Genomic DNA, 23,013 nt, shown 5'->3' with positions numbered 1-23,013 from the left:
GGGTCCTATTCCTCCTAATTTTCACAATAGCAACCTTCCAGCAAACTACTTAGAGACTGCTAGATTACCTTTACACATTCTTTAACTGTTGCTCCCAAACTCTAATACAACCTTCTAGTCATGCTGGATTCTTGCCAGATTCTTGGTATGAGAGAATATTTTGCAACTGTCCTCTAGTTTATTTTTTCACTTCCCTGTCTATCCTGGCACTCTGGATTTGCCAGGCCACCCATTCAATCTTGTTTAGCTTTCTAGATCAGCTAATGTCAGTTAGATTCTGACATCTAGTTGGGCAAAATCTTATTGGTTTACTTATTAACTTTAGAGGCTGCTGACTCTAAATGGTTATGGTGACATACAATTAAAAATATGAGAAAACCTAAAACCAAGCCACAAAGAACCACGCATGTCTAAAAAACAATATGCAATATAACAAAAACTGAGAGGCACTCAAACTGCCCCCCCCCAGCTCTTGGAGAATAGCCAGGTCTTCAAGGACTTTTGGAATCTCATCAGGGTGGGAGCTGGATGGATATATTATCTAATAAATATTAGTATTTCTGTGGATTTCATAAATCCTTAAAAGTCCTGCTTTGATTTTAAGATCAGCAAAAGAGCCCCTTCATACAGCATCCTTGTTCTCAGATGCCCAATGATTGGGCATGCGCGAAACAGTCTTCCTTTGCATTGTTCCTAAGCTATGGAACGTACTCCCTTGCCTGCTGTGTTTGGCCCATGGTTGTTCTACCTTTAGGAAATCTTCTAGGCTTTACGGTCAATTATCTTTATCTATGTGTTTATTTTTTTGTAAGCCTAGCTAAGCATCTAGCCAATTTCAGATTATCTCAAAAAGCTAAGCAGATTGGATCTAGTGGTATATAAAATAAGAAAATTAATGAACAACATTCCTAATCTCTATATCCACCGAAATGTCTGCTTAGGATCCTGGCTTTACTGTTCATATTTTATCAGCATTATTTCAGCCATAGTCATGATCAGGCAATCTTTATAAGTCTGGGGCCATGTGGATGTATATATATATGTGCACTTACAGAATGTGAGTGTTTAGCTGAGAGATGTTAGAGGTGTCACCAGGTGGAGAGAACTAATAATTCTGACCTTATTTGGACTTTGGGAGAATTCTAGGGATCAAATACAAGCATTAAATCTGACAGACTTTATTTTACAAAAAGAAACAAATCCACTTACAATTAAACTGAAAACCACACTGCTAAACAGTAGAAATATTTATGTAAAGGCGCATTTTATTTATACATTTAAAAACACAATACAAAATGAATATGCAATGGAGAGACACCAAACAAGTGTAAGAAATACATATGAGTGTGATGAAATGTAAGTTCAAAGACCATCAGGTTTATTTTGCCAGAAGGGGAAAAACTGAGCAGCATCTATCGGTCTTGCCCAGAGTCCATGAGAATCTGACTGTCACTGTGTCTTGCAATTAGAAACATCTTCTTTATCTTCCGTTGAAAGCCAGTGCTTTAAACTGTTTTCTTCGGATTCTGTTCTGCCAGATCTTGTGTCTGTTAGAAAGAACATTTGGTAATTACTTTAATAACAATAGGTACAAATATTTCAGTATTCAATATAACAACAAGGAAATAAGTTGATCAGAAATGGTAGCTATTTGGAGCCTTTCTGTTTTTAAAACATCACACTATTAATCCTCATAAACTCAATATTATGAAGCATAATATCAGATGAGCAGATTATTTAATAACATGTTGGCACACTATTTCCTGGATATGTCATTTGCTAAATGGCAAACTAAACTGTGGCTCTCATAGAGCTGAAAATAAACCAGGGGATGGGGAATTCATTAAAAATTAAATTGGATGGAAGATATGAAATGATATTATCAAGACTAGCAAGCAAGGATAGATGAGGTGTTTGGCAAGATGTATAATTCCACTTGACTTACTTGCCTCTTCAAGAGAGAGACAGATGTTTTTGATGATTGCAACCCTACTTTGTTCAAATTTTCAAATAATAGATTTAGCAAATCCACATGTATTAAGATTACGAGAGCAGACAACATTGGTAACCAGATCAACCAAGGAGCTAATAAGTAGCAAAGATATAATGAAGAAGTTGAACTTTCACTTCCCAGTCATTCCCCACACTCTACCTATGGACACACTTGACTACACAGTTCATCTGCCTAAATCTAGATGTTCTATAAAGAGAAATCTAGTTTCTTTAAAAGAACGCAATTGTAACTATGCATTCTTGTAGTACAATGTTAAATCTTGGAAAGGTTGTATTTGTTTCTAAGTTGGAATGTTCAGGAAGACTGTGACAATCTGATTTTACTATGGACAAGGATTGTCTTGTATGGCTTTCCTACTGCTTTCAGTTACATAGGAGTAAACCTACTCCACAGCAGGTGGGAGATGCCAGCACAGGAGTGTCTTGAAACCTCATATAAAGACCCAGTGCCTTATTTGATATAATCAGAAACCCTTGGCCATCTCATATGGTGAATAAAGAATAACTACCCTGCAGTTTTTTGAAAAAAATATTTCTACTGGTCATAAAATTTTGTGATTTTTTGTTTTTTTTTGCAATCCATACAAAAAACCAGATGGATCAGAAAGCTACCCTTCCAAAACTAGGTGGTAAACACAGCAGCTTTTTTGTGATCCACACAAAAATCTTACCCTGAAATAGGCTCTTTGTCTTAGCATCTAAGAATGTGTTACACTGTCACCTACCTGCGATAATTCCTAAGCGCGAGTTATCAAAGAAATTTGTTGGGCAGTTCAGTGGCATTGACTGTGGCGTGTCCAAAGGCAAAATTGGCTGCATGGAGCGCTCCCTGCAGGGAGAAGCTGGCAATGCTGAAAGAGATGGGGCTGCCACCTTCCTTGGAGATTTGATTTTCTGCTCCTCACTGGTGTCCCCCAAGGTACGCTCCCTCCTCTTCATAGCTCGCTCCTTCCATTTCTTAATTTCTTCTTTCAAGATAAGTTCATTTCTTAAAATATACATTAGATATATTTAATCACCTGATGTCCAGATCATTTTATTCCCTTATTCTACATTCCCATATTCTTAGCCCATTCATTTTCTTCTTCTAAGCAATGCTTATACTTGGCTTTTTGTAGGAGCTTGCGTGCTTGTCCCTTTGTTATCCATGCATGCATGACTTATAACAAGGTGGGCAACCTGTGACCTCCAACCCTCTTTTTGTGAACTTTGGTGTCACTCCTTGGCATGACTACTAAAAATTAGTGGAGTAATTTCCCACCATTTGGAGCCAGAAAAATATATGAGAGCACTAATATACAGTTTTTTAAGAATTGTACCCCCAAAGCTCAGAAGAAAAAGGAAAACCTAAGTCTTAACCATTCTGTATCATCACTCAATCCACTGCAATCCTCAGCCATTTAAAAAAGTTAAGTGTGGCTACCAGCCAGCAAAAGACTGCTCATGCCTAACTTAGAATTTAGAACTTTGCTTCCTGCTTTTAGAATAAAGCTGGCAAGCAAGAAACATGGTGCCAGGAAAAGCCATTCTGAATGAGATCATGAATTTGGGGCAAAGCTTGTTTTTCACTGGCAACTATTTATCGTTTTTCACTGGCAATCTCCCCAGGGTTTACTTAACACTAATTATGAGATGATCCCCCCAAAAGTGATGGTCCTCACTCACAGGCTCCAATGTGCCCACAGACATTTTCCTTGGCATCATTCCATGCTAGCTGTTTTTTGAATGGTTAAACCCTACCAGGAGACATCTAGAACATGCTGTCAATTTTCTAAATGTGCTCACTGTACAAAAAAGTTGGGGAAAAGCTTCCCCCCCCCCGAAAGCCAGGCAGCAGTTCATTTGCTTGTGCAAACATTTCAAAGATCTGATAAAACCGAGGAGCAGGCCAAATGTAATCAATCAGTTCCACGGAATGGTTTGCCAAGCCCTCTGTTACGCTTGGATTTTGCCAGGCCAATATCTTCAAATGTGTGGAGAGCTTAATTATCTTTTAGACAAATTTACCTGTTCAGCATGAAACATTCAGATACATACAATCAATGCAAGCAGCATTTCCAGGCAGAATATGAAGACTTACGTCAACAGAAGCTCATGTTCTTTCTTGAGTTGAGCATGTTCCTTTTCCAGCTTTGCATGCTCAGATTTTAACACTAGCATCTGGGTATTCTGTACAATTCCACTACCGCCACCACAGGTAATTGGTAGAGATGGCCGAGGAAGGTCTTTGTTAGACATTACTGAAACATTGTTCAGAAGGTTATTAGAAACTAAGAAGATATAGCACTGTAAGTCTTTTGCAGGTGGCAATATTCCTACTCAAACATCACAGCTTTTTCAAAACCACCTGTTTGCAGTACATGATATAATTTGGGACCAGATATTCAAGAGACAGTGGCTCAGGATAGGGATTTTATCACAGGATTTGAGACTTCCAACATTTATGATTGTAAAAAAACTGAGGCAATTAAAAAGAGCTAGCAATAAGGGAAACTAACCAGCATAAATATATTCAAGTAGGACTTTATCAAAATAGCCCTGAAAGTGTTTCTTAGTAGTTTGGGAACACATGAAGGAATGAGTTTCAAAGATGAAAAGGTTTTCCTGCTTGACTCTCATTGGTGTAATTCTAAACCTTAAAAACCCATTTCATACAGTCAGAAGCTAATGCTCTGGTTTGTACTTACCTGTTACATCATGATCTTGTTGTGCTTTACGAAGTTCTTCCTTTAGCTTTCTTATTTGCTCTTCCCTGTGGTCTGCCAGAGCTTTTGCATTGGCCATTCTAGGACAGCGAAGACTCAGTTTTAGATACAATTATCAATTATCTTAGTCTACAATTACTTTTTGCAAAAGCAAGCAAGGTTGCATTCAGTTAGAAACCTCCTAAAAGCCCTGTTGACAATCTAGGACCATTCCAGTACAGATAGTCCTCTACTTGCGAATTTTCATCTTGCGAACCTCACCAATATAAACAAGATGGACCTGGAAGTCAGAACTGGACGTTGGGCCAGAAGTAGGAACCAGAACTCAGGAGAAGGCACACTGCAAACTAGCCCTTTTCCACCTTCTCCTGCCTTCCGTTTGCTTTGGAGGTTTGCGCTCGAGTCGGAGTTCCCAGAAAAGATTAGTTTACGCGACGTGCTCCGTTGCTGGGTGAGGCAGGAGAAGGGGCAGTGGCAGAGGACAGGGGGAGGTGGTTTCCTGCCTCACCCAGCAACAGAGCATGCTGTGCCCCACTGGCTCATCCTTCGCTCCTCTCTCCTCCGTTACCACTCCCTCTCCTGCCTCACTTGGTGATGCATTGGCAGCAGAAGATAGGGCTCCTCTGCCCGCACCGCTGCCCTGCCTCCTCCTTTTTTTGTTTACTTTTTACTTGGTTGGACTTATGAACAAAACGGACTTACAAACAGCCTCTTGGAACGTAACCTGTTTGTAAGCAGGGGACTATCTGTACCATAATATATGTTGGGAAAGTTACTCTCTCTCTATCCATCCATCTATCCTGGATCCCCAATGGGATGACTACAAGGTTTCATGCCCCACTTGATTTAATTTTTATTTTTTAAATAGAAGAGTCCAAAGCAAAATTCCAGTTTCAACTATAAACATTGTTTCCAGGATTGCCTCACATGTATCCTCTATGGATCCTTAAAAAATTAAATGGTACCGCTCTGTTTTGAAGTAGGCTCAGTTAAAGACTATAATATGCTAAAGAGGCAGAGCATAATGGTGGCAAAACATCTGAAATTTGAAATGGGTACCAGTTACTGCTACAGCTGATGACTAGATTATCTAAAACATCTGTTGACTAGCTGCAGATTGCCAGTAAGTTTCTGAATCCAAATTAAAGTGCTAGAATTCACTTTTAAAAGTCTGTTTGGATCCAAATCATTTGAAAGACCACCTTGACCTATACCTGTGATCATGATCACAGGCCTTATTATGTACCCATCTACAAAAATAACTGGACAATGAGCAAAAGACATGGGGCCTTGTTGCCATTGCCCAGAGTCTACATTCTCACAAGGAATGCAAATCCTGAAGAGCGCCCTGATTGCCCTAGCTATACTTGTCTTATTTAATTAACAATATTTTAGATACTGCACCAATCCTGATGTATTCTGGGTAAGTGACAAAAAGTAAAACATACAATTTATACTTTTAAAATAGAAATTAGAACTTTATTATTAGACACCCCCAAACAACTATGGTTCAAAAGCAGGTATAGATTCACCTTGTCTACAGAAAATAAGTAAGGTTAGGGCCATTGGTACTTCCTGGAAGTGTGTGGGGGGGGGGGAGAGTGTTTCAAAGGGGTGGTGGCAATACTAAGATGGCTTGTTGGGTGGTCCACACTGCATGTACTTTGTTAGTTAGGACTATACTGAGATTCCCGTACAAAGGACTTCTTTTTAATCCACTAGGATAACTGAATGCTTGTGGTAGGGAGACAGGCTGCAGAACAATTTGGAATTGTAATTTATTTTTAAAGCATAGTAACACAATACTTCTCTTAGTCAGTTCTTGCACAGGTAAGCCCTAAGCACTTGATTCCCAACCTGTGGTATGCAAAGATCCTCTAGTTAGTCTGTGGTTCAGGTTCAGAAATCAAAAGAAACCTTTAAAATGGCTGAAGTCTTGTGAAATTTTTGGGAGTTCTTACTTGAAATTTTGCGAGATTTCAGGTGAGAAGACCAAAATCATGCAAAATCTTAGCCATTATTGGTTTTTTAAAAAATTTGAAGTCCTACAGATGCTGTCTCGGGGAAACTCATCAGGGTGCACAGAGGCATTGGATTACTGCTCCATGCCTTAGGTGGTGGCCTGTATAAACGTTAAAACTATTACTCTACAGAATTGCCTTTTTAGTGAAATAGAACTTACTCTTGATCAAACAGTTTGGATTGCTTCATTCTTGCCATATCAGCTTTAGCAAGCTGAGTTCTCAGGACTTCAATTTCCTCCCTATATAATCCAACACCTTTATCCACCTGGGCCTAATTGATAAGAAAACAAAACATTATCTTTTGAGAGGGCGGAAAATGACTGCTATATATTTCCAAGTGCCTAATATGCCAAAGACTTTAGCAAATGAAATCATTTAACATGTTAGGTAATAGGCTTTTGGAATTCACCATATTCAAAAAGCTGCATTTTGATTTACAGAGCTTCTAGCAAGAGCACTACATCTCTCTGCAGATCCAAGTAACAATACTAGGAGTACTTCCAGAGGGAGGTTCCAATCCAGCAAGAGATCACAGTTAGCACCCTGTCAAATCAGTTGATGGCATAACTGAACAAACTGCAGGAAATTGCATGTCCCCATTGGTTTTGTTATGGGATCAGTCATAACAGTAACAGCAAAAACCAGTCCACAAATGACTGGGGTGCATAAAAATACTAGAGGACGGACCAAAGTTGCAGAGCACTTTCTTTTTCTTTAAAGAGGGGCATGTTCAGCCACAACCAGTGGCCAGGGCAAGGCTGGGAGAAAGCAGAGCATTGTGGACTGATGGTTCCTTTTATGGAAACTTGCCTTCCAATGTCCAACAGCCCAGAACATTGCATGAGTTTTAGGTAGGAATTGGTAAGGCTTGTAGAGAGAAGGGCTCCTTGTCTGAATGTATGAGACATTTGTGTGAATCCCATGGATCTAAAAATGAGAATGCTTTACTCCCAACATGAAGCATCAAAGGACAAAAATCACTTATGTTAATGCATACCTTGAGTGTTTCTCTCTCAGTTATTGTGTTTCTTAGGCAATGTTCTTTTTCCTCTAATGCAGCTTGAAGCCTGACTACTTCGCTCCTGGAAGCTCTCACTTTAAGTTTCATTTCTAGTATGGCTATTATTTTCTCCTTTTCCTGGAGATCTTTTCCTGCTTTATTTGCTACGCTTTCCAGTTCTTGGATTTTCAACTTTAGATTCTTGGAACAAAGACAGTGTGTTATTAGAAAATGGAACAGTTCTTCCAGATTTTATATTCTTAGAAAAAGTTCAGCTGTTACTGGTGAAAAACCCTGAAACTTGCAGAGATACTTTGACCTGGAGCTCTCAAGATCAATCATAATGATCTTCAGAGATCCAGTATCTCCACATCTCCAATATTTTGCATACTGGGCTCTTTATACCAAAAGTGTGGCCTGATAACAATGAAAATGATCAGAAAAATAGACCATTTCTACCAGAATAGTAAGAGTTGCGGTATCAAAGAGGAGGATGAATATAAGAGCAACTAATTCACAACAGTACACATCTTCATTCATAGAAGGTAAACCAGTGCCATTTCATATGTTCTATTGGGGAAACACCCTTTTTCTTTGTGTTCATATGGCCCAAATTGCCACTATGTTTCTCTGTAATCAGAGATTTAAAAGCAACATTCTATAGATTTCTTTTACATCAGAATATCATGACTTCTCAAAGTCAATTCCTTTGTCACACAGGTGAAGCAAATTTTTTACCATCTGGTCTCTTCAACTAGAAAAGTTGGATAAAATTAATGTACTGTCAGGAAACTTCTATAAGAACTAGAGTGGATTTGGGAACCCTGCATATTTGGGAAAGCAGAGTCTAAGCAGCAATTAAATAAATGGTATAACAGGGAAAGTTGCATAGAAAAAAACCCCTAGTATTAATCAAATTAAACAAGAGAGATCAGACTAAGGCACCAAATAGGAGTTTAACAAAAACACACCTTTATATCTTGCTCTGTTGCTTTCAGTTTATATGCTAGTTTATGGTTTTCTTCTTCTAGAGCCATATTAGCAACACCACAGGATTTTTGCTCTTTCTTTAACATATCTAACTGTAGAATCAGTTCCTTTGTTTCTTCTCTACATGCTTTCAGGGTAGCGTCAATCTCTCTGCAGTAGTTGGCACTTCTGGCTTCTAGCTCTGATCTAGCTTGAAAATAGGGCTGTAATATAAAGGTAGCAACAAATGTTGAGGGGAGGGTATTACATTGCTATCTCTTATACAGAGTCATCCAACAACATCAGAATTCAGTTTCTGCAAACTCCAGACCAACATGTCCAATAGTCCAAGTTGCTTTGGATTATTAAGCTATGAGAAACATGCAACTACAAGTACAGCATTATTTCCATGCCCACCCTCAACGAGACATACACAAGGATATCGTGCTATACACTTTAAACATGCACCTCATACCTGAACTTTGGGTTTTAGGGATCGACCAATGGACAAAAGCTTTTCATTATTTTGCTTTATTCTTGCCTCAAAATCTTGTATATCAAAATAATCTGAGCATCGTTCCAAATACTGTTCCATCTCTATGTTCTCGCGTTCCAGCTCTTGTAACATAACTTCTGTGCTACTGAGTTCTTCTTCCATTTCAGAAGCTTCTTTCAAAATTTGCTGTGCCAAGAAATATATCAGAATAAGCTGATTTGTCAAGACATGTGCCATAACTGAAGTATTTTTTGCATACCATTCAGCACAGTAACTGGGGAAGAACTTATACAGAAGCTCCTTAACACAGATACAGTATTAGTCCTTCTAGCTCTGTTAACAGCACTGAAGGGAAACCTTTGATCTGACTTATCTTCCTGTCTGTCCACAGGGCATCATAGCAGGGATAAAATAGTAACATTGATGTTATTATCTCCCTACAGTCCTAACCGGACATGCTAAGGACTGAATTTGGAAAATGTTCTGCCTTGAATTACAGCCTTTAGGAGAGACTCTTAACTCTGGCTTAGTATTCCTTCTTCTGCTGAGCTACAATTGGCAAAGTAGCACACCCATTGAACTATGTAAATATACATCCTTGTTTTTGTCCGACCGAATACTCAATTTTTTATATGATGGTTTTATTTACATTTTTTGGGTTCTTCTCTCATAAAGTGCTCTGAGCTCTCTTGGAAGGAAAAACAGTATCCAGTAATAACACCACCTATTATTATATCAAGGTAAAAGTTTTAACTTTGTTTATAACCTATCTTCCATGAAGCATAGGTAGTTTTCCTTCCAAATCCAGGTGGAAAAGATGCAGTGACAAAAGATGCAGCAAAAAAAGCCCAGTGCTCTCTTAGACCTCCACTGACTTCTGACAGACCTGAGCCTTTGAGTGGCATTGTACAATATCATTGTGGATCAGGGGGCAGAATCCTTGAGGCATCACCTTTAGCTCTCTGTTGGCTTCTGGAACATGAGTCTCCAGGAAACAGCTCTAACGGTAATCTTAAATCAGCAGATCATGGAAATTATTACCACAGGCCACACACAGGGCAGCAAATCTTTCAGGTCCTGTTATGCAATGCTCAAGACACTTCCCCTATCCAAATGTGAGATTGCATGAGATTTGCCAATCACATGAGATTTTGGCCATGTAATTCTTTTGAACTATATTTTAATTGAGGGAGGGGTGTTGTAAATGGTACTTGGAAGTATAGCAATGTCCTGGCATGTTGCTTTCCCAGCCCAAACTTGGCCCGGCACCAACCAGGCAACCTTTGACATAGCACTACCTCTGTGAAATCATCCAAGCTCTGAATCAGTCCGGAGACACCAGACTGCTGGGATCCGGCTCCCTGCTGTTCCAAGTGAGGCTTTCTGAGACGGTGAATTTGCATTAGCAGCTCATGTTGATTTCTTCGCTCATCAAACAGTTCCCTTGTGTACTTGCTGACGTTTGTGTAGTATTCAGTTCTTCTGTTGCACAAGCAGGTAAAAAAGTACTGTTGAGGGTGAAGAAGTTAATTAACCAAACATATATGCTCAAAATCTAGTCGGGTTCAGTCACTTATCCTGGGATAAGCTTCATACCATTTTAGGCTGTACCCCATGAGACTTCAATTTTATAATAAGCTTGGTAAACTTTCAAAGATGCCACAAAATCTGGCTTGTTTAATGGGGGCTACCATCCCTGTTAAAATCCTCAACAGCCTGTTCTTCCACTAATTGGAATCTTATGCTGTCTATCTTTAAAGAGAATTTGTGCTGTTCTTTTCCTGAGATACCTCTTAGTCTGTGAACAACAGAATTTTGGACTGGATCAATCTTTCCCAACGTGGGTGCCCTCTAGATACATAGATGTTAAAACCCAAATTCTCAACAAAGAATATGCTGGGTAGGGAATTCTGGGAGGTGAAATGCACATGTCTGGAGGATACGTATGCTGGGGAACGCTGAGCTAGATAGACCTCTGCTCTGATACAACAGAAATCTGCCTTAAAGTCTAAACATAATTAATGTAAATCATGCAACAGAAATAACCGAGATAGGTTTCACACATGACTTTAAGCCAGGAACTTGTTTAACAGAGTTTACTGCAAACACCACAACTATCTGAGTTTATAAGGTATACTAAGCCATAAATCATGGTTTTTTAACCCCAAAGGATAGATTCACATACACACAAGGCTAAAACTAAACAAATCACTCAATGGTTTAGCATGTGGTATGATAAAGCATTTAAAACTAGTACCTGAAGTTTGTTCAACAAATTGTACAGGCTGTTATTTATGCGTTCATATTCCATTTGAAGCCTTTTGATATTATCGGCTTCCTGTGGAGAAATGTCAGAAAGCCACTTGGCTACTAGGGCTTTTTTGCTATCAAACTGATTCTTAATCTGAAGAGATATATTTATGAAATATTCTGATCTTTTTTCCAGCACTGGAAATTTCTTCAGGACCTCCTGAAATAAAAAGGAATCAGGTTGAAGCCTACCTACAAACTGTATTCATGCATTTACAAAGAGGCAAAGAGATAGCTATTGACTAAAGTTTTCATCTTTTAAACTTAGTGATTTTCTTAAAATCACTAAAGTCATAGCAGGAATAAAATAAAATAAAATTTCATACTCAAAAGGATCATAATCTTGTATTGTTAAGAAACGTATCTTGGTCAACCAGCATTACCATGACTCAGTGCGCTTTGTGAATTGCATTCATGTGAGCAAAATACTGTACTCTTTCTTGAACATTACAGCTGTCCTTGCACTTCTGTGTATGTGTTTTCATTGGTGGGCTTAGCAGAGCACATATACATTCACAGTCAGCTGCAGAAAAGTAGCCATGCCATGCGGGATATCTGTAGGGTGTGATCAAAAAAGTCAAAATGGCAGCCATGATAGGACAATCAACACTCTGTCCACTTTTTACATGCAATGTGCATAAAAAAGAAATGGAGCTTCGACTGCACTGTTACTGCCGCCATCTTGACTTTTTTTTACCATACCCTGCAGACACGCCTGATACCAAGTCTTCCAAAGGATGTAGTTGCTTCAAGATGGGGTGCTTTGCACTGCACTGCCATTAAGCCAAGCTGCCTCACCAGCAGCCTGGATCAGGGATACCACCAGAAAAACCCTTCAGATACAATGGATGAATATATAGGACCAATTTGCTGCGACAATTTAGAGTTGCCAAAGGAAAAAGAGAACTTCCTGATCATCCTGGAAGTTGGCTAAAGAGAGAACTCTGAGAATTCTCTTATAAAGAACTGCAAAAAATAATTCTTTATTTTACCCATAAAATAGTTTCTTGAGTCTTAAAAGCAGTTTATTTTGCAAAGGTCAGCAGCAAAATAGAACAGTCTTGGACTGAGGAACCTGCTAGATGTACAATTCACCTTTCTATACCAAGACCTCCTGGATCCTAAATAGGCGCTGCTCCTCTAATTTTTTGTATAATACACAAGAACACAGATTGATTGGATATAGCTAGAGATGGAGTTCAGTCTTTGTGCAAGAACAGACAGAGGAACGATAAGAGGTAAGAGTTATAATTCCATTTAATTCAGATTTAATAAATGGAAAATACAGTAAAAATGGTGATAGCATTTACCATTATTCTGAATATTTTCACTTCCAAAGTTTCAAGGCAGTCTTGCTTTTCTTCTTTGATATTCATTTCAGAATCCTGGATAGAAGAATATATATTCAATGGTAAGCTATTATCTCAATATGAGCAGATTATTTCCTACTAACTAGGATAATCAAAAGAACTCAGTCACACCCCAGTTTGGTTTACTAGTTAGTGTAGACAATTTTTAAAGGTTTTGCAAGGTCTCAGTTAGAAGGGTCTCAGATTTATCTGGGAGCCTTTATTACATGCATTAATCCTTGGTGATAAAAAAAAATAGAAGAATCACACCCAGTTTCTTATTTTTGGCTGCCTAAGATAGGGATGCTGATTAAAAAGTGAATCAACAGACTTTCCTCCCATAAATAAATAAATAAATAATAATAAAAACACCTAACAAATGGCTTTAAAGAGAGATTGAAACGAGAAACAGTCTGGCAACTTTCAAGTCGGGTTTGCTTTGTCATGGTTGATGCTGCTTCCATTCATATTTATTCCCCTAGTAAATATTGACGACATTTGTTGACTCAGTGATTATTTTCTATATCTATCAACAAAGTGATACAAATTAGGATTTAGAAAGTCTTATTTAATCTTTTTTAAATTGATGCTGTCAAACCAAATGGATTAAAAACCAAGTATTACAAGTCTCATTTCCTCCCACTTCTGCTCCAACTTGGTGAAACGTGGGGGGGGGGGGGGGCAATATATAGTCTTAGAGCCATATTTTTATTTATTTATATATCAAATTTGTCATCACCCATCTTGTTAAAAAGCGACTCAGGAAGGTTTTTATATGTACATTAAAACCAAATGTACATGATATTCTATAGCACTCACTGACCATACGGCTGGACGAAGGCTGAAAAATCAGTGGTACTGTTTTCTACCATTTTATAATGTGAAACCTGAAATAAATTTCATGTAAGAATCCCCTCATCCCAGAAAATCCAGTTCCTACCTGGCTGCATGACATGTTTCACTGCACATCAATCCTCAACCCATCCTAAAAATGTTAAAGGTTACCTGAAGGGTGCCCAGCCTTGACATAAAGCATTCAACACCCAAGGATGCGTTATCTATATCCACAGTTTCAGGAAAGTTACAATGGGATGTTTAGGTTGAAAGCTGAACCTAAACATCTGGCACCAATGGTTTTACATAATAAGAAACAACATATCAGTGAAATTCCATTCCCTGGATGGCACCCTGTACCTTTGCAATATTCTCAGGTAAGGTTTCCTGAAGTTGGCTTTTATTTTCTTCTCTAATGCTCTGCATAACCTGCTGAAGGTCATCTCTCTCTTCTTGAAGCAAGGTGTTTTCTTTCATCAGCTGTTGTACGTATTTCTCTTGCTCTCTCAGTTCGGCTGACAAGTGTTTCTTTTCCTCAGTAAGGCTGCTTATCTCTTCACTTGATTTTATTATCTAAGAAATTAAATGTTACACCATTACTAAAGCAGCCTTCCCCAGCTAGTACCTTCCAGAATAAAGGCAGCTTTTAACACTCCTAATTCAGTGTCAGAATACGGAGGACACAGAGTTAGGGAAAGCTAAATCAAACTCTGTGTAGCATTAAACTTTATGATAAATAATACTAAGGAAATTAAAATGTGCTTAATTGTTTCCCTAAACTGCTTGAATCCCTTCTATTGCTCTTTTTAAATATTTCAAATTATTTTAGATTCGCAAATGCTATTTTCTTAACTTTTCAGTTCAGTAAATATTTGAAATACTTATGTACGAACATAAACATTACTATAAATGCTTCAATTCATAAATCAGCTTACCTTCAAAATGTCACCACTTCCATAAATAGATTATAAATTCTATTCTAATGCATTCTAGAAAGCCTAACTTGATCATTAATTTTCCCCTGCTGCAACTCAATTCTTCCAGGGTGTCAGCAGGGGTTCCTAAAAGCCAGGATGAGGCTGTGATCATGCAATTAACGCCTTGCCTCTTTTTATTATTCCCCTGCCATCCATTCAGAATACGCTTGGCTTTCATTCTGTTTTTCAAGACTCTCTCTAAACAAGAGGCCACATTTCTGTTAAACTGTCCTTAAGATAGTTAATCAATTCTTGAGATTTTCCCTCTTCATTTTTAAGCAGTAAAAGCTAAAACATATGTTGAGCCACAGTTGGAGTAGTGCAGGCATTGAATTCATGTTCACAGAAAATGGTATCCCATAATATGGTTTTTTCAGTCTTCGTATCCCATGCAGCTATAACCATTACAATTTTGCATGCTGTATAAATCAACCTAGTCTGCTTTATTTTGTATGCTATAATTAAGGCAAATCATGGCTTGGTGTGAATGCAACTAATATTAAAAAAGAATCCTGACTTAAGTTTCTTTGAAATCACAGGAACTTAAATGAAATAGCAATTCTAAATTGCCCAGGAAAGGGTAACCTCAAAGTACAGGAAATGCAGCAAATTCTTTAATTTCAGTTTACAAAGCTACTGGCGGGGTGGTGGTGAGAAAAATTAAAGTATGTTCTTGATCTCCTGCTAAGGGCTATGATTTTGTTTTATGGTATTTTATTTCCACAGTATCATCCTTGCAATACTGGCTAAGGGCCACCAGTCTTCTTCTGAGTCCTATAAGTATCCTAGAGCAAATCAGAGAGTTGTCTGCATAAAGCAGAAAAGGCATGTGTTTCTCTGCTAACATGGTGTGTGCATGTGTATGCATGTGTGAAAGTCCAGATTCTTCTAGTGGCCCACTCTGAACTTTTTCATAAAGTTGAACACGAATGGAGTTAGTAAATAGTGTGGTTTGACATTCTAGATAAATACCCTTGGGGTCAGAATGTTTGGTATATAGATCAGGACCACAAACATTTGTAAGATGTGGATCACACTTGATTTTCAAGCTGTATGCTCCAAAGTTAAATCAGGACCAAAAAATTAATTTGTTTTAAAGGAATTAATATATTTTGTAAAGAATGGTCTAACTTCTAAAAGCATGAAAGAGTTCTAATCAATCAAATCAAATTCCAATCCAGTCTCTTGGAAAGTCAATTAGACTCTTACTACAAGCCCACAAGAAGGACATGAGCAGGATAATACACCCATGTCCCATTGACATTGGTCTTCAGAAAGAGGCTGCTGTTGAAATGGGAGGGGGTGCAAAACCATCATATACTAATAGCTGTTGAATGTTCATTCCTCTCTAAATTTGGTTAATCCTGCTTCTTGTATAGCCAATTCCATAGTATGAATATGTGCTCTGTAAATTAGCAAAATAGTTCCTTTTCACCTGTCCAGACTTGTTTTCTAAATTCGAGACATGTCATTTTCTTACTTTTTCTTTCAAGTGTTTTGTTTCTTCTTTAATCTCCTCTTCAAATTTCTGAAATGTCTGCTGTTTCTCGAGAACCAAATTCTTCTGGGTATTTACTTCATCTTCTTGTGATTTTACATACACCAACAATTTCTCCAGTTCTAGTTGACTATCCTCAGTCTTAAATAAATAAAGAGAGAGAGAGAGAGAGAGAGAGAGAAAACTCATCACATCATGAGATACAATCAGTCAGGACATCAGGCATTTCCTGCTGTACAAAATAAGGAACTATTAAGAGTTCTTGTAATTGTGATTCCTGTAATTTCTTTAGTTTAAATAAGGATTATTGACCAGGGAAGTGGAGAACTTTAAACAGCAGACACTTTTTAATATTAAAAATTTTAAAAATACATTTTTCTTGCCTTTTTCTTCAGCTCTTCATGAATTTTTGAAGTCTGAGAATCTGTGGCTATGATTTTTCCTTTCAGTTCTTCTACCATTTCCTTATGTTCTCTAAGAGAATTATTAGCATCCCTCAGTTGTTCCTGCAGTTCCAAATTCTTTAACAAAAAATAAAGCCACACACAATCAAGTTGACCACCACATTTAAATTAAATCCTAATCCAATAAAAAGTATCTCCCCAAAGGTGGCAGTGATTAAATTCTTACCGCTGGAACAAGCCTCTCTATAGTCTCACCCAGACGGTGGACGGTTTGAGTCATGTTATCCTTCTCAGCTTGAAGAGCTTCTACCTCTGTTCTCAGATGTTCTTTTTCTTGGCTGATGTATTTGACATCTTCTGCAGTGCTCTGAAGCTTCTGAATCAGCTCTGCTTTCTCCCTCTGCAGGGCTTTGATTTGAGACTCAGGGATAATTTTCAGCTGTTCTGCATCGTTCACGCTCTCTACATTCTGCTGGTTCTCCTCTTCTTTCAGGTGGAGCAGTTGCTGCAGCTCAAGGGAATTATTTTCTAGCTCTTGGATCTGAAACGTGATTTTTAGGAAGAGGAATTAGGCTGTTTTGCACTTACTCCTGATTATTCGTAAACACAAAACTTGTCATTATTTAGGAATGGGGGAAGAAAGGCACCAAGAGTTTAGAGAAGAGAGTAATGTTTTTTAATAATCAGAATCCAGAGGTAACATTTTTGTCTAGGCAAGGTCTACAGTAGACAGGCTGATGACTGAATGGGACAGTGTCACAGATGTCAGAACTTTTTTCCTGGTTTTTTTCCCCCCCATGTGCATGGAAGGGGGGGGGGAATTTGGAGGTTTCCCCCTTTTTAAAAAATGATGCCTAGGATATTTTTGGACTTATACCATATCCCCTGTTCTCTCCTTCAACATGGCAGAAAACTGTGCCATGCATTTCCAATTTCTGGAGACTCTACAACACAGATCCCCTGGGAGTGATTGCAACGTTAGAGCTGCAGGATAGCTACTCTGGGCTTAAATCTCCTTTTTTCCCCAAGTATAGTCAGCATAGTATCTTTATTATGGTCTTTACCCAGCAAGTAAAAACATCATTTTTGGAATTAACAGGTTGTCTTGTCTCAAACATTTGTGAAGACAACAATAATTTAAAAGATGGCGTGATAAAAGCCAGACAAATTGATATAAAACAAAACACTGCAAAAAGGTTATAAGGTTCCCTAAGATTAGAGTTTAGACACAATTCAATTGATGAATAAAATATAATAATATATTGTACTATTAGAAGAGCTAAAAGAAGAAAAATAAATTAAAAATTAAGTTGTGGGAAAGGAACTTTATAAAACTGTGAAAGTGGAGATGGCAGTGTAATAGTCTGGCAAGTGTTGATTAGCTCTAGTTGGCAACATTATGTGTTATAAGGAGATTAAAAACAGAGGAGTGGGGTGATATAGAATTAATCTGTATGGCCTAGCAACACTGAGAATACTGGAAGAATAGTGTGGATCTCTGTAAAATGAGCAAAAAAGGAAGACACGCTTAGTAGCTTCAACTTGGTCCAGTGTCATGGGGCACAGATATACCTGGAAGGGAATATTCCTTTATTTTCCATCTAACAAAGCTAAAGAGAGGGCATTGCAGCAAGCCGAAGTGAAGAGTCTTCTGTGCTAGAGCTTCTAGCGATGCACGATAGTATCATGATGTATCTTAGACTTTCAGTGACTGTGAGATTTAGAGTTTGGTGCTGTGTCCACTATATGCCTATAAAGAATGCATTGGCCTGTTTCTAACACAGAGTTAAAAAATAAAGGTGGCGGGGGGCGGAAGAGCCCATAGTTTGACCAGAAAAATGTTACAAGTGGTCTGGTATCCAACGTCCAGTGGCAGTGGTGGGGTGTGTGTGTGGGGACGGCTAGACCTGAATACAGACAACATATTCTGGCTAATAGAAGCAAATATGTGTAGCTCAGGGTTGAACTGTGGAGTCCTTGGGGTTCTCTGAGCTTGGTTGTTTTTTTGCAAATGTATTCTGGCCTCCACATTCACCAGGCCTACCTCCAGTTGTAGACCATTTTAAGAGACAAAGCTGGGCATCTGGAATACTGGTCTTAGAAATTTGAGCTGGTTGAGTTCCAGGGGGGTAGAGCTTGAAAAGAGACACAACTGAGGGCCATAAATTTGTACCAGTGACTTTGCTTTCTAAGGACTTCTCTGTAGTACTTCTCTGGGTGTATTGTGCAAGATAGCTGCTATGACCTTCTTAGAGCAATCATAGAAAATCAGCTCCATGTATTTAAATCATAAGATTAGATCTTTGGTCTCCTGGAAAATACTATGATTTTGGTATTATGATGGTTTATGTCCAGATTATCCTCCTTGCAAAATTGAGCCAGACCTACTAGTGCTCTTCTGTGTCTGCATAAAGCAGAATGAAGATGTGTTTCTTTGTCAGTTTAGGAAGTTAAAGTCTAGACTCACTAAGTGACCCACCATAACATTTATGAAAAAAATGAACAGGAGCTGGGCAAGTTGGGAGCCTTGTCTGAAATCCTTACAGGTCAGAATTGTGCTTTATAAATAACTTTAGCAGCAGGATTTTCGGTACAGATCAAACTGGAATGGCATCATCCAAAATTGAAAGAGTCAGGACAAGATTTAAATCTGTTTTAATTTATTTTGTATCAGTTGTAAGAAAAGTTCAGACTATGAATGCGAAGGAGTCATGGTGGATTAAACCAAAGCCCCATCCAGTTCAGCTTTCTCTACCCTTAAGATCAATTCCTCACAGAGGACATCAGCAAGATAACATGCTCATGTTCTGGCATTTGGAAAAAGGCTCTATTCTTCTATTAATTTGGTTAATCCCCTTCCCAAGCTATCAGCATTACAACTCATAACCAATTCCATTTTCTGAATACATGCTGTGTAATTTTGGCATAAGAGTTCCTTTTCAGCTGTACAATCTTGAATTTTTTAAATTAGAGGCTTTTAGAAATCATTTGAAATATAAAAGGGACATATTGTCAAAGAAACCTGAACTTACTTCCAAAAAAATCATTTTGAACTTTCTTAGCTACATTTATAAACATTATCCTACTTATAATTTTCTTACCTTTTCTTTCAGGTGTTTTGTTTCTTCTTCAACTTCCTCTTCAAATTTCTGAAACATTTGTTGTTTCTCAAGAACTAAATTCTTCTGTGTATTAACCTCATCTTCTTGTAATTTTACGTACACCAACAATTTCTCCAGTTCTAACTGAGTATCCTCGGCCTTAAATGTAGAAAAAGAGAAAACTCATCACATTGTGAAATAAAATCAGTCAGCACATCAGTTTCTGCTCTACAAAACAAAACAGAACAAAGAAAAAAAAAACCCCAAGAGTTCCTATAATTATGAACTTTAGTTGAAATAAAAATTATTGACCAGGGCAGTGGAGAACTTTAAACAGCAGATATCTAAAGAGTCAGGCTCAATCCTGTCAAGACCAAGTGGCTATGGACTTTAGGGCCCTCCAGATCTGGAGACATTCCATCTTTATTCTTGGAGGAGGCTGCACTCCCCTATTCAAGACTGGTGCTTAACCTGTGTGTCATCTTGGACATGCTGCTCCTCCTTGGAGAGCAAGTGGCAACTGTGGTAAAGAGTGCTTTTGCACAGCTTCATCTGGTGTCACCAGTTGCATCTGTTCCTGGATTGGGAGGCCCTTCAGATGGTCACTCATGTCCTAGACACCTCATGGTTGAATTGCTGCAATGCACTCTAGATTGGGTTGCCTTTGAAGACTACTCAGAAGCTACAGCTGGCTCAGAATGCAGCAGTGCGGGCAGTACTGGGAATGCCTTGGAATCCCCATGCTCTGTGAGCTGCACTGGTTGACAGTGAGTTTCTGCGTGCAATTCAAGGCACTGGTTATAACCTATAAAGCCTTATCTGCCTATCTCTCATGGTTTTTGACTGTCCAGTAAAATCAGGAAGAGTCACTGTACTTTGGGTCCTTTCAATTAAACAATGCCATTTATCAGGAAAAAGGAAGCCTGTTGTCCTAGAGATCTATGTAGCTCCTACCCTGATGGTGTTCAAAAATATCTTTAAAAACTTGGTCGCTTCTCTAGGGCTTAGAGGAGGGCAGTGTTTCTCATCTTGGCCACTTGAACATGTGTGGACTTCAACTCCCAGAATTCCACACATCTTCAAGTGGCCAAGGTTGAAAACCCTGGAGTAGGGTGTTTGAGGAGCCCTGTTGGTGGTGGAATATTTTTTTTTTCGGGGGGGGGGGGAATATATGGGATATGGTTTTCAGATGCTTCAGATGCTTTTGTTATTGTTTTTCTGTCTTAAAAACTGTAAACTGCCCAAAATTGTTCTGGAGTCAGGTGGACTCTAAATATAATAAATAATAGTAATGCTTTTAATGCGCCACACATTTTCTTACCTTTTGCTTCAACTCCTCATGAATTTTTGAAGTCTGAGAATCTGTGGCTATGATTTTTCCTTTCAGTTCTTCTACCATGTCTTTATGTTCTCTGAGAGAATTATTAGCATCCCTCAGTTGTTCCTGCAGTTCCAAATTCTTTAATAAAAAATAAAGCCGCACACAATCAAATCAGCCACCGCGTTTAAATTAAATTCTAATCCAATAAAAAGAATCTCCCCAAAGGTGGCAGTGATTAAATTCTTACCGCTGGAACAAGCCTCTCTATAGTCTCACCCAGACGGTGGACGGTTTGAGTCATGTTATCCTTCTCAGCTTGAAGAGCTTCTACCTCCGTTCTCAGACGTTCTTTTTCTTGGCTGATGTATTTGACATCTTCTGCAGTGCTCTGAAGCTTCTGAATCAGCTCTGCTTTCTCAATCTGCAGGGCTTCCATTTGAGATTCAAGAATAATTTTCAGATGGTCCATGTCATTAAAACTTTCTGCATTCTGCTGATTCATTTGGAGCAACTGCTGCAGGTCAAAGGACTTTCTTTCTAGCTGTTGGATTTGAGAAAGGATGTTTATGAAGAAGAATCAATCAGATGATTTTGCACATTTCTGCTTTTTCATTTTCTATGAAAGGGTAGGGATGAAAGGATATGCCATGGTCTTAGAGGAGGGATTACGAATCTTTTGATGGCTAGAAGTAATATATAACTTATTAGCAGACAGATTGATTATGCATAATGAATGGAACAGCATCACAGATGTCAGAGTAGTTGAAAATTCTCATTTTATTTTTCAGTCCTCGACGTACCACCATTTGTTTAGCAACCATTTGAAGTTATGACAGTGTTGAACAAATGGTGGTTACAACCAGTCCTTGGAGTTTGGTTGTCCCAGGACCCCTGAGGTCATGTGACAGTGATCTGGGTGCTTGGCAACCGGCTTGTACTTACAACCGGTTGCAGTGCCCCATGATCATCTGATGGCCATTTGTGACCTTCCCTGCTGTCTTCCCAGAAAGTCAATGGGGAAACCAGCAGGGAACATCACAAATCGCTGGGGTAAGTCTCCCCCCAAGGACCCTCCCCCAGTCCCTCTGCACTCATGCTGCACCAGCCACTCGTGCACCCTCTGACCCTCACTGTGCTTCCCTCACACCCTTGTGTACCCTCCCTGTGCCTCCCTCACACTCTCCCCAAGACTTGCCACTCCTCCCTTGCACCCTTGTGCCCTCCCCCACCCTGTAGCAGCCACTTATCTGCCTGCTGCCTGCTCGCGAGCAACCTGGGACTTGCAACTTCCTGCTGGCTTCCCCATGGACTTGGTTGTGGGAAACCAGCAGGAAATTGCCTCACCTAATGACCGTGGGATTTGGTTAACAGCGGCAACTGGGACTGCAGGGATTGCTGTCACTAAGCAATGCAGTTGTGCTTTACAACCACATTGCTTAGCGACAGAAATTCTGGTCTCAATTGCTATCATAAGTTGAGGACTACCTGTAAATCTTTTCCATTTTTCTAAATAATTCATTTTCATGGAACCCATAAAAATTTCATCACACAATATCTCATTGATTCCAAATGGAAATCTTCATTTCCCAGCTCATCTATATACTATTAAAACTCTTGTGTCTGTAACCTTCAACTGGGTGAAACAGTGCATCATAGGGCAAGAATTTTTGAACCAAGGTACTTCAAATGGGCTTACAGAATGTGTCCACAATCCGGGACCCATTACTCCCATGCATCTGAAATTTGGCAAAGTTGTGGCCACTTCAGTGCTGCCACAGTCACACAATCATAATTTCCAATGCTCCCTGACAACTTCCCACAAGTCAATGGGGAAGCCAGCAGGAAGTTGCAAGTCCAAGGCCAGCAGGCAGGTAAGTGGCTGCTGCTGGGTGGGGGAGGGAGTGAAGGAGTGCGCAAGAGGCACAGTGCACATCAGGGAGGGTGCCTAAGAGGTGCAGTGAGGGTCAGGGAGCATGCACAAGGATGTGGTGCAAGTTAGGAAAGGTGCGTGA

The 23,013-nt window shown here is 39.0% G+C and overlaps 1 protein-coding gene across 2 annotated transcripts in view; it reads right to left on the bottom strand.

The window, feature by feature from the left end:
- Window positions 1-1,245: 1,245 nt before the first annotated feature.
- Window positions 1,246-23,013, bottom strand: part of CENPE (centromere protein E) — a 56,320-nt gene continuing 34,552 nt past the window's right edge. For both annotated transcript variants that reach the window (XM_088133015.1, XM_088133016.1), the window contains 18 exons: window positions 21,249-21,542; window positions 21,002-21,139; window positions 19,681-19,839; window positions 16,806-17,120; window positions 16,559-16,696; window positions 16,158-16,316; window positions 14,061-14,273; window positions 12,828-12,902; window positions 11,465-11,677; window positions 10,506-10,715; window positions 9,187-9,393; window positions 8,714-8,935; window positions 7,740-7,943; window positions 6,901-7,013; window positions 4,701-4,798; window positions 4,094-4,253; window positions 2,739-3,001; window positions 1,246-1,547 (listed from right to left, as the gene is read on the bottom strand). In XM_088133015.1, the coding sequence (XP_087989141.1) occupies window positions 1,450-1,547; window positions 2,739-3,001; window positions 4,094-4,253; window positions 4,701-4,798; window positions 6,901-7,013; window positions 7,740-7,943; window positions 8,714-8,935; window positions 9,187-9,393; window positions 10,506-10,715; window positions 11,465-11,677; window positions 12,828-12,902; window positions 14,061-14,273; window positions 16,158-16,316; window positions 16,559-16,696; window positions 16,806-17,120; window positions 19,681-19,839; window positions 21,002-21,139; window positions 21,249-21,542 (3,279 nt within the window). In that variant the 3' untranslated portion in view covers window positions 1,246-1,449. The remainder of the gene's footprint in view (window positions 1,548-2,738; window positions 3,002-4,093; window positions 4,254-4,700; window positions 4,799-6,900; window positions 7,014-7,739; window positions 7,944-8,713; window positions 8,936-9,186; window positions 9,394-10,505; window positions 10,716-11,464; window positions 11,678-12,827; window positions 12,903-14,060; window positions 14,274-16,157; window positions 16,317-16,558; window positions 16,697-16,805; window positions 17,121-19,680; window positions 19,840-21,001; window positions 21,140-21,248; window positions 21,543-23,013) is intronic.

Source organism: Python bivittatus, unplaced genomic scaffold, assembly GCF_059951505.1.
Source record: "Python bivittatus isolate LINGU-HERP-01145 unplaced genomic scaffold, Pbiv_v1 ctg000070_np1212, whole genome shotgun sequence".
Lineage (NCBI taxonomy): Eukaryota > Metazoa > Chordata > Lepidosauria > Squamata > Pythonidae > Python > Python bivittatus.
Note: the sequence above shows the minus strand (reverse complement) of the source record. Positions and strands in the feature narration are given on the sequence as shown.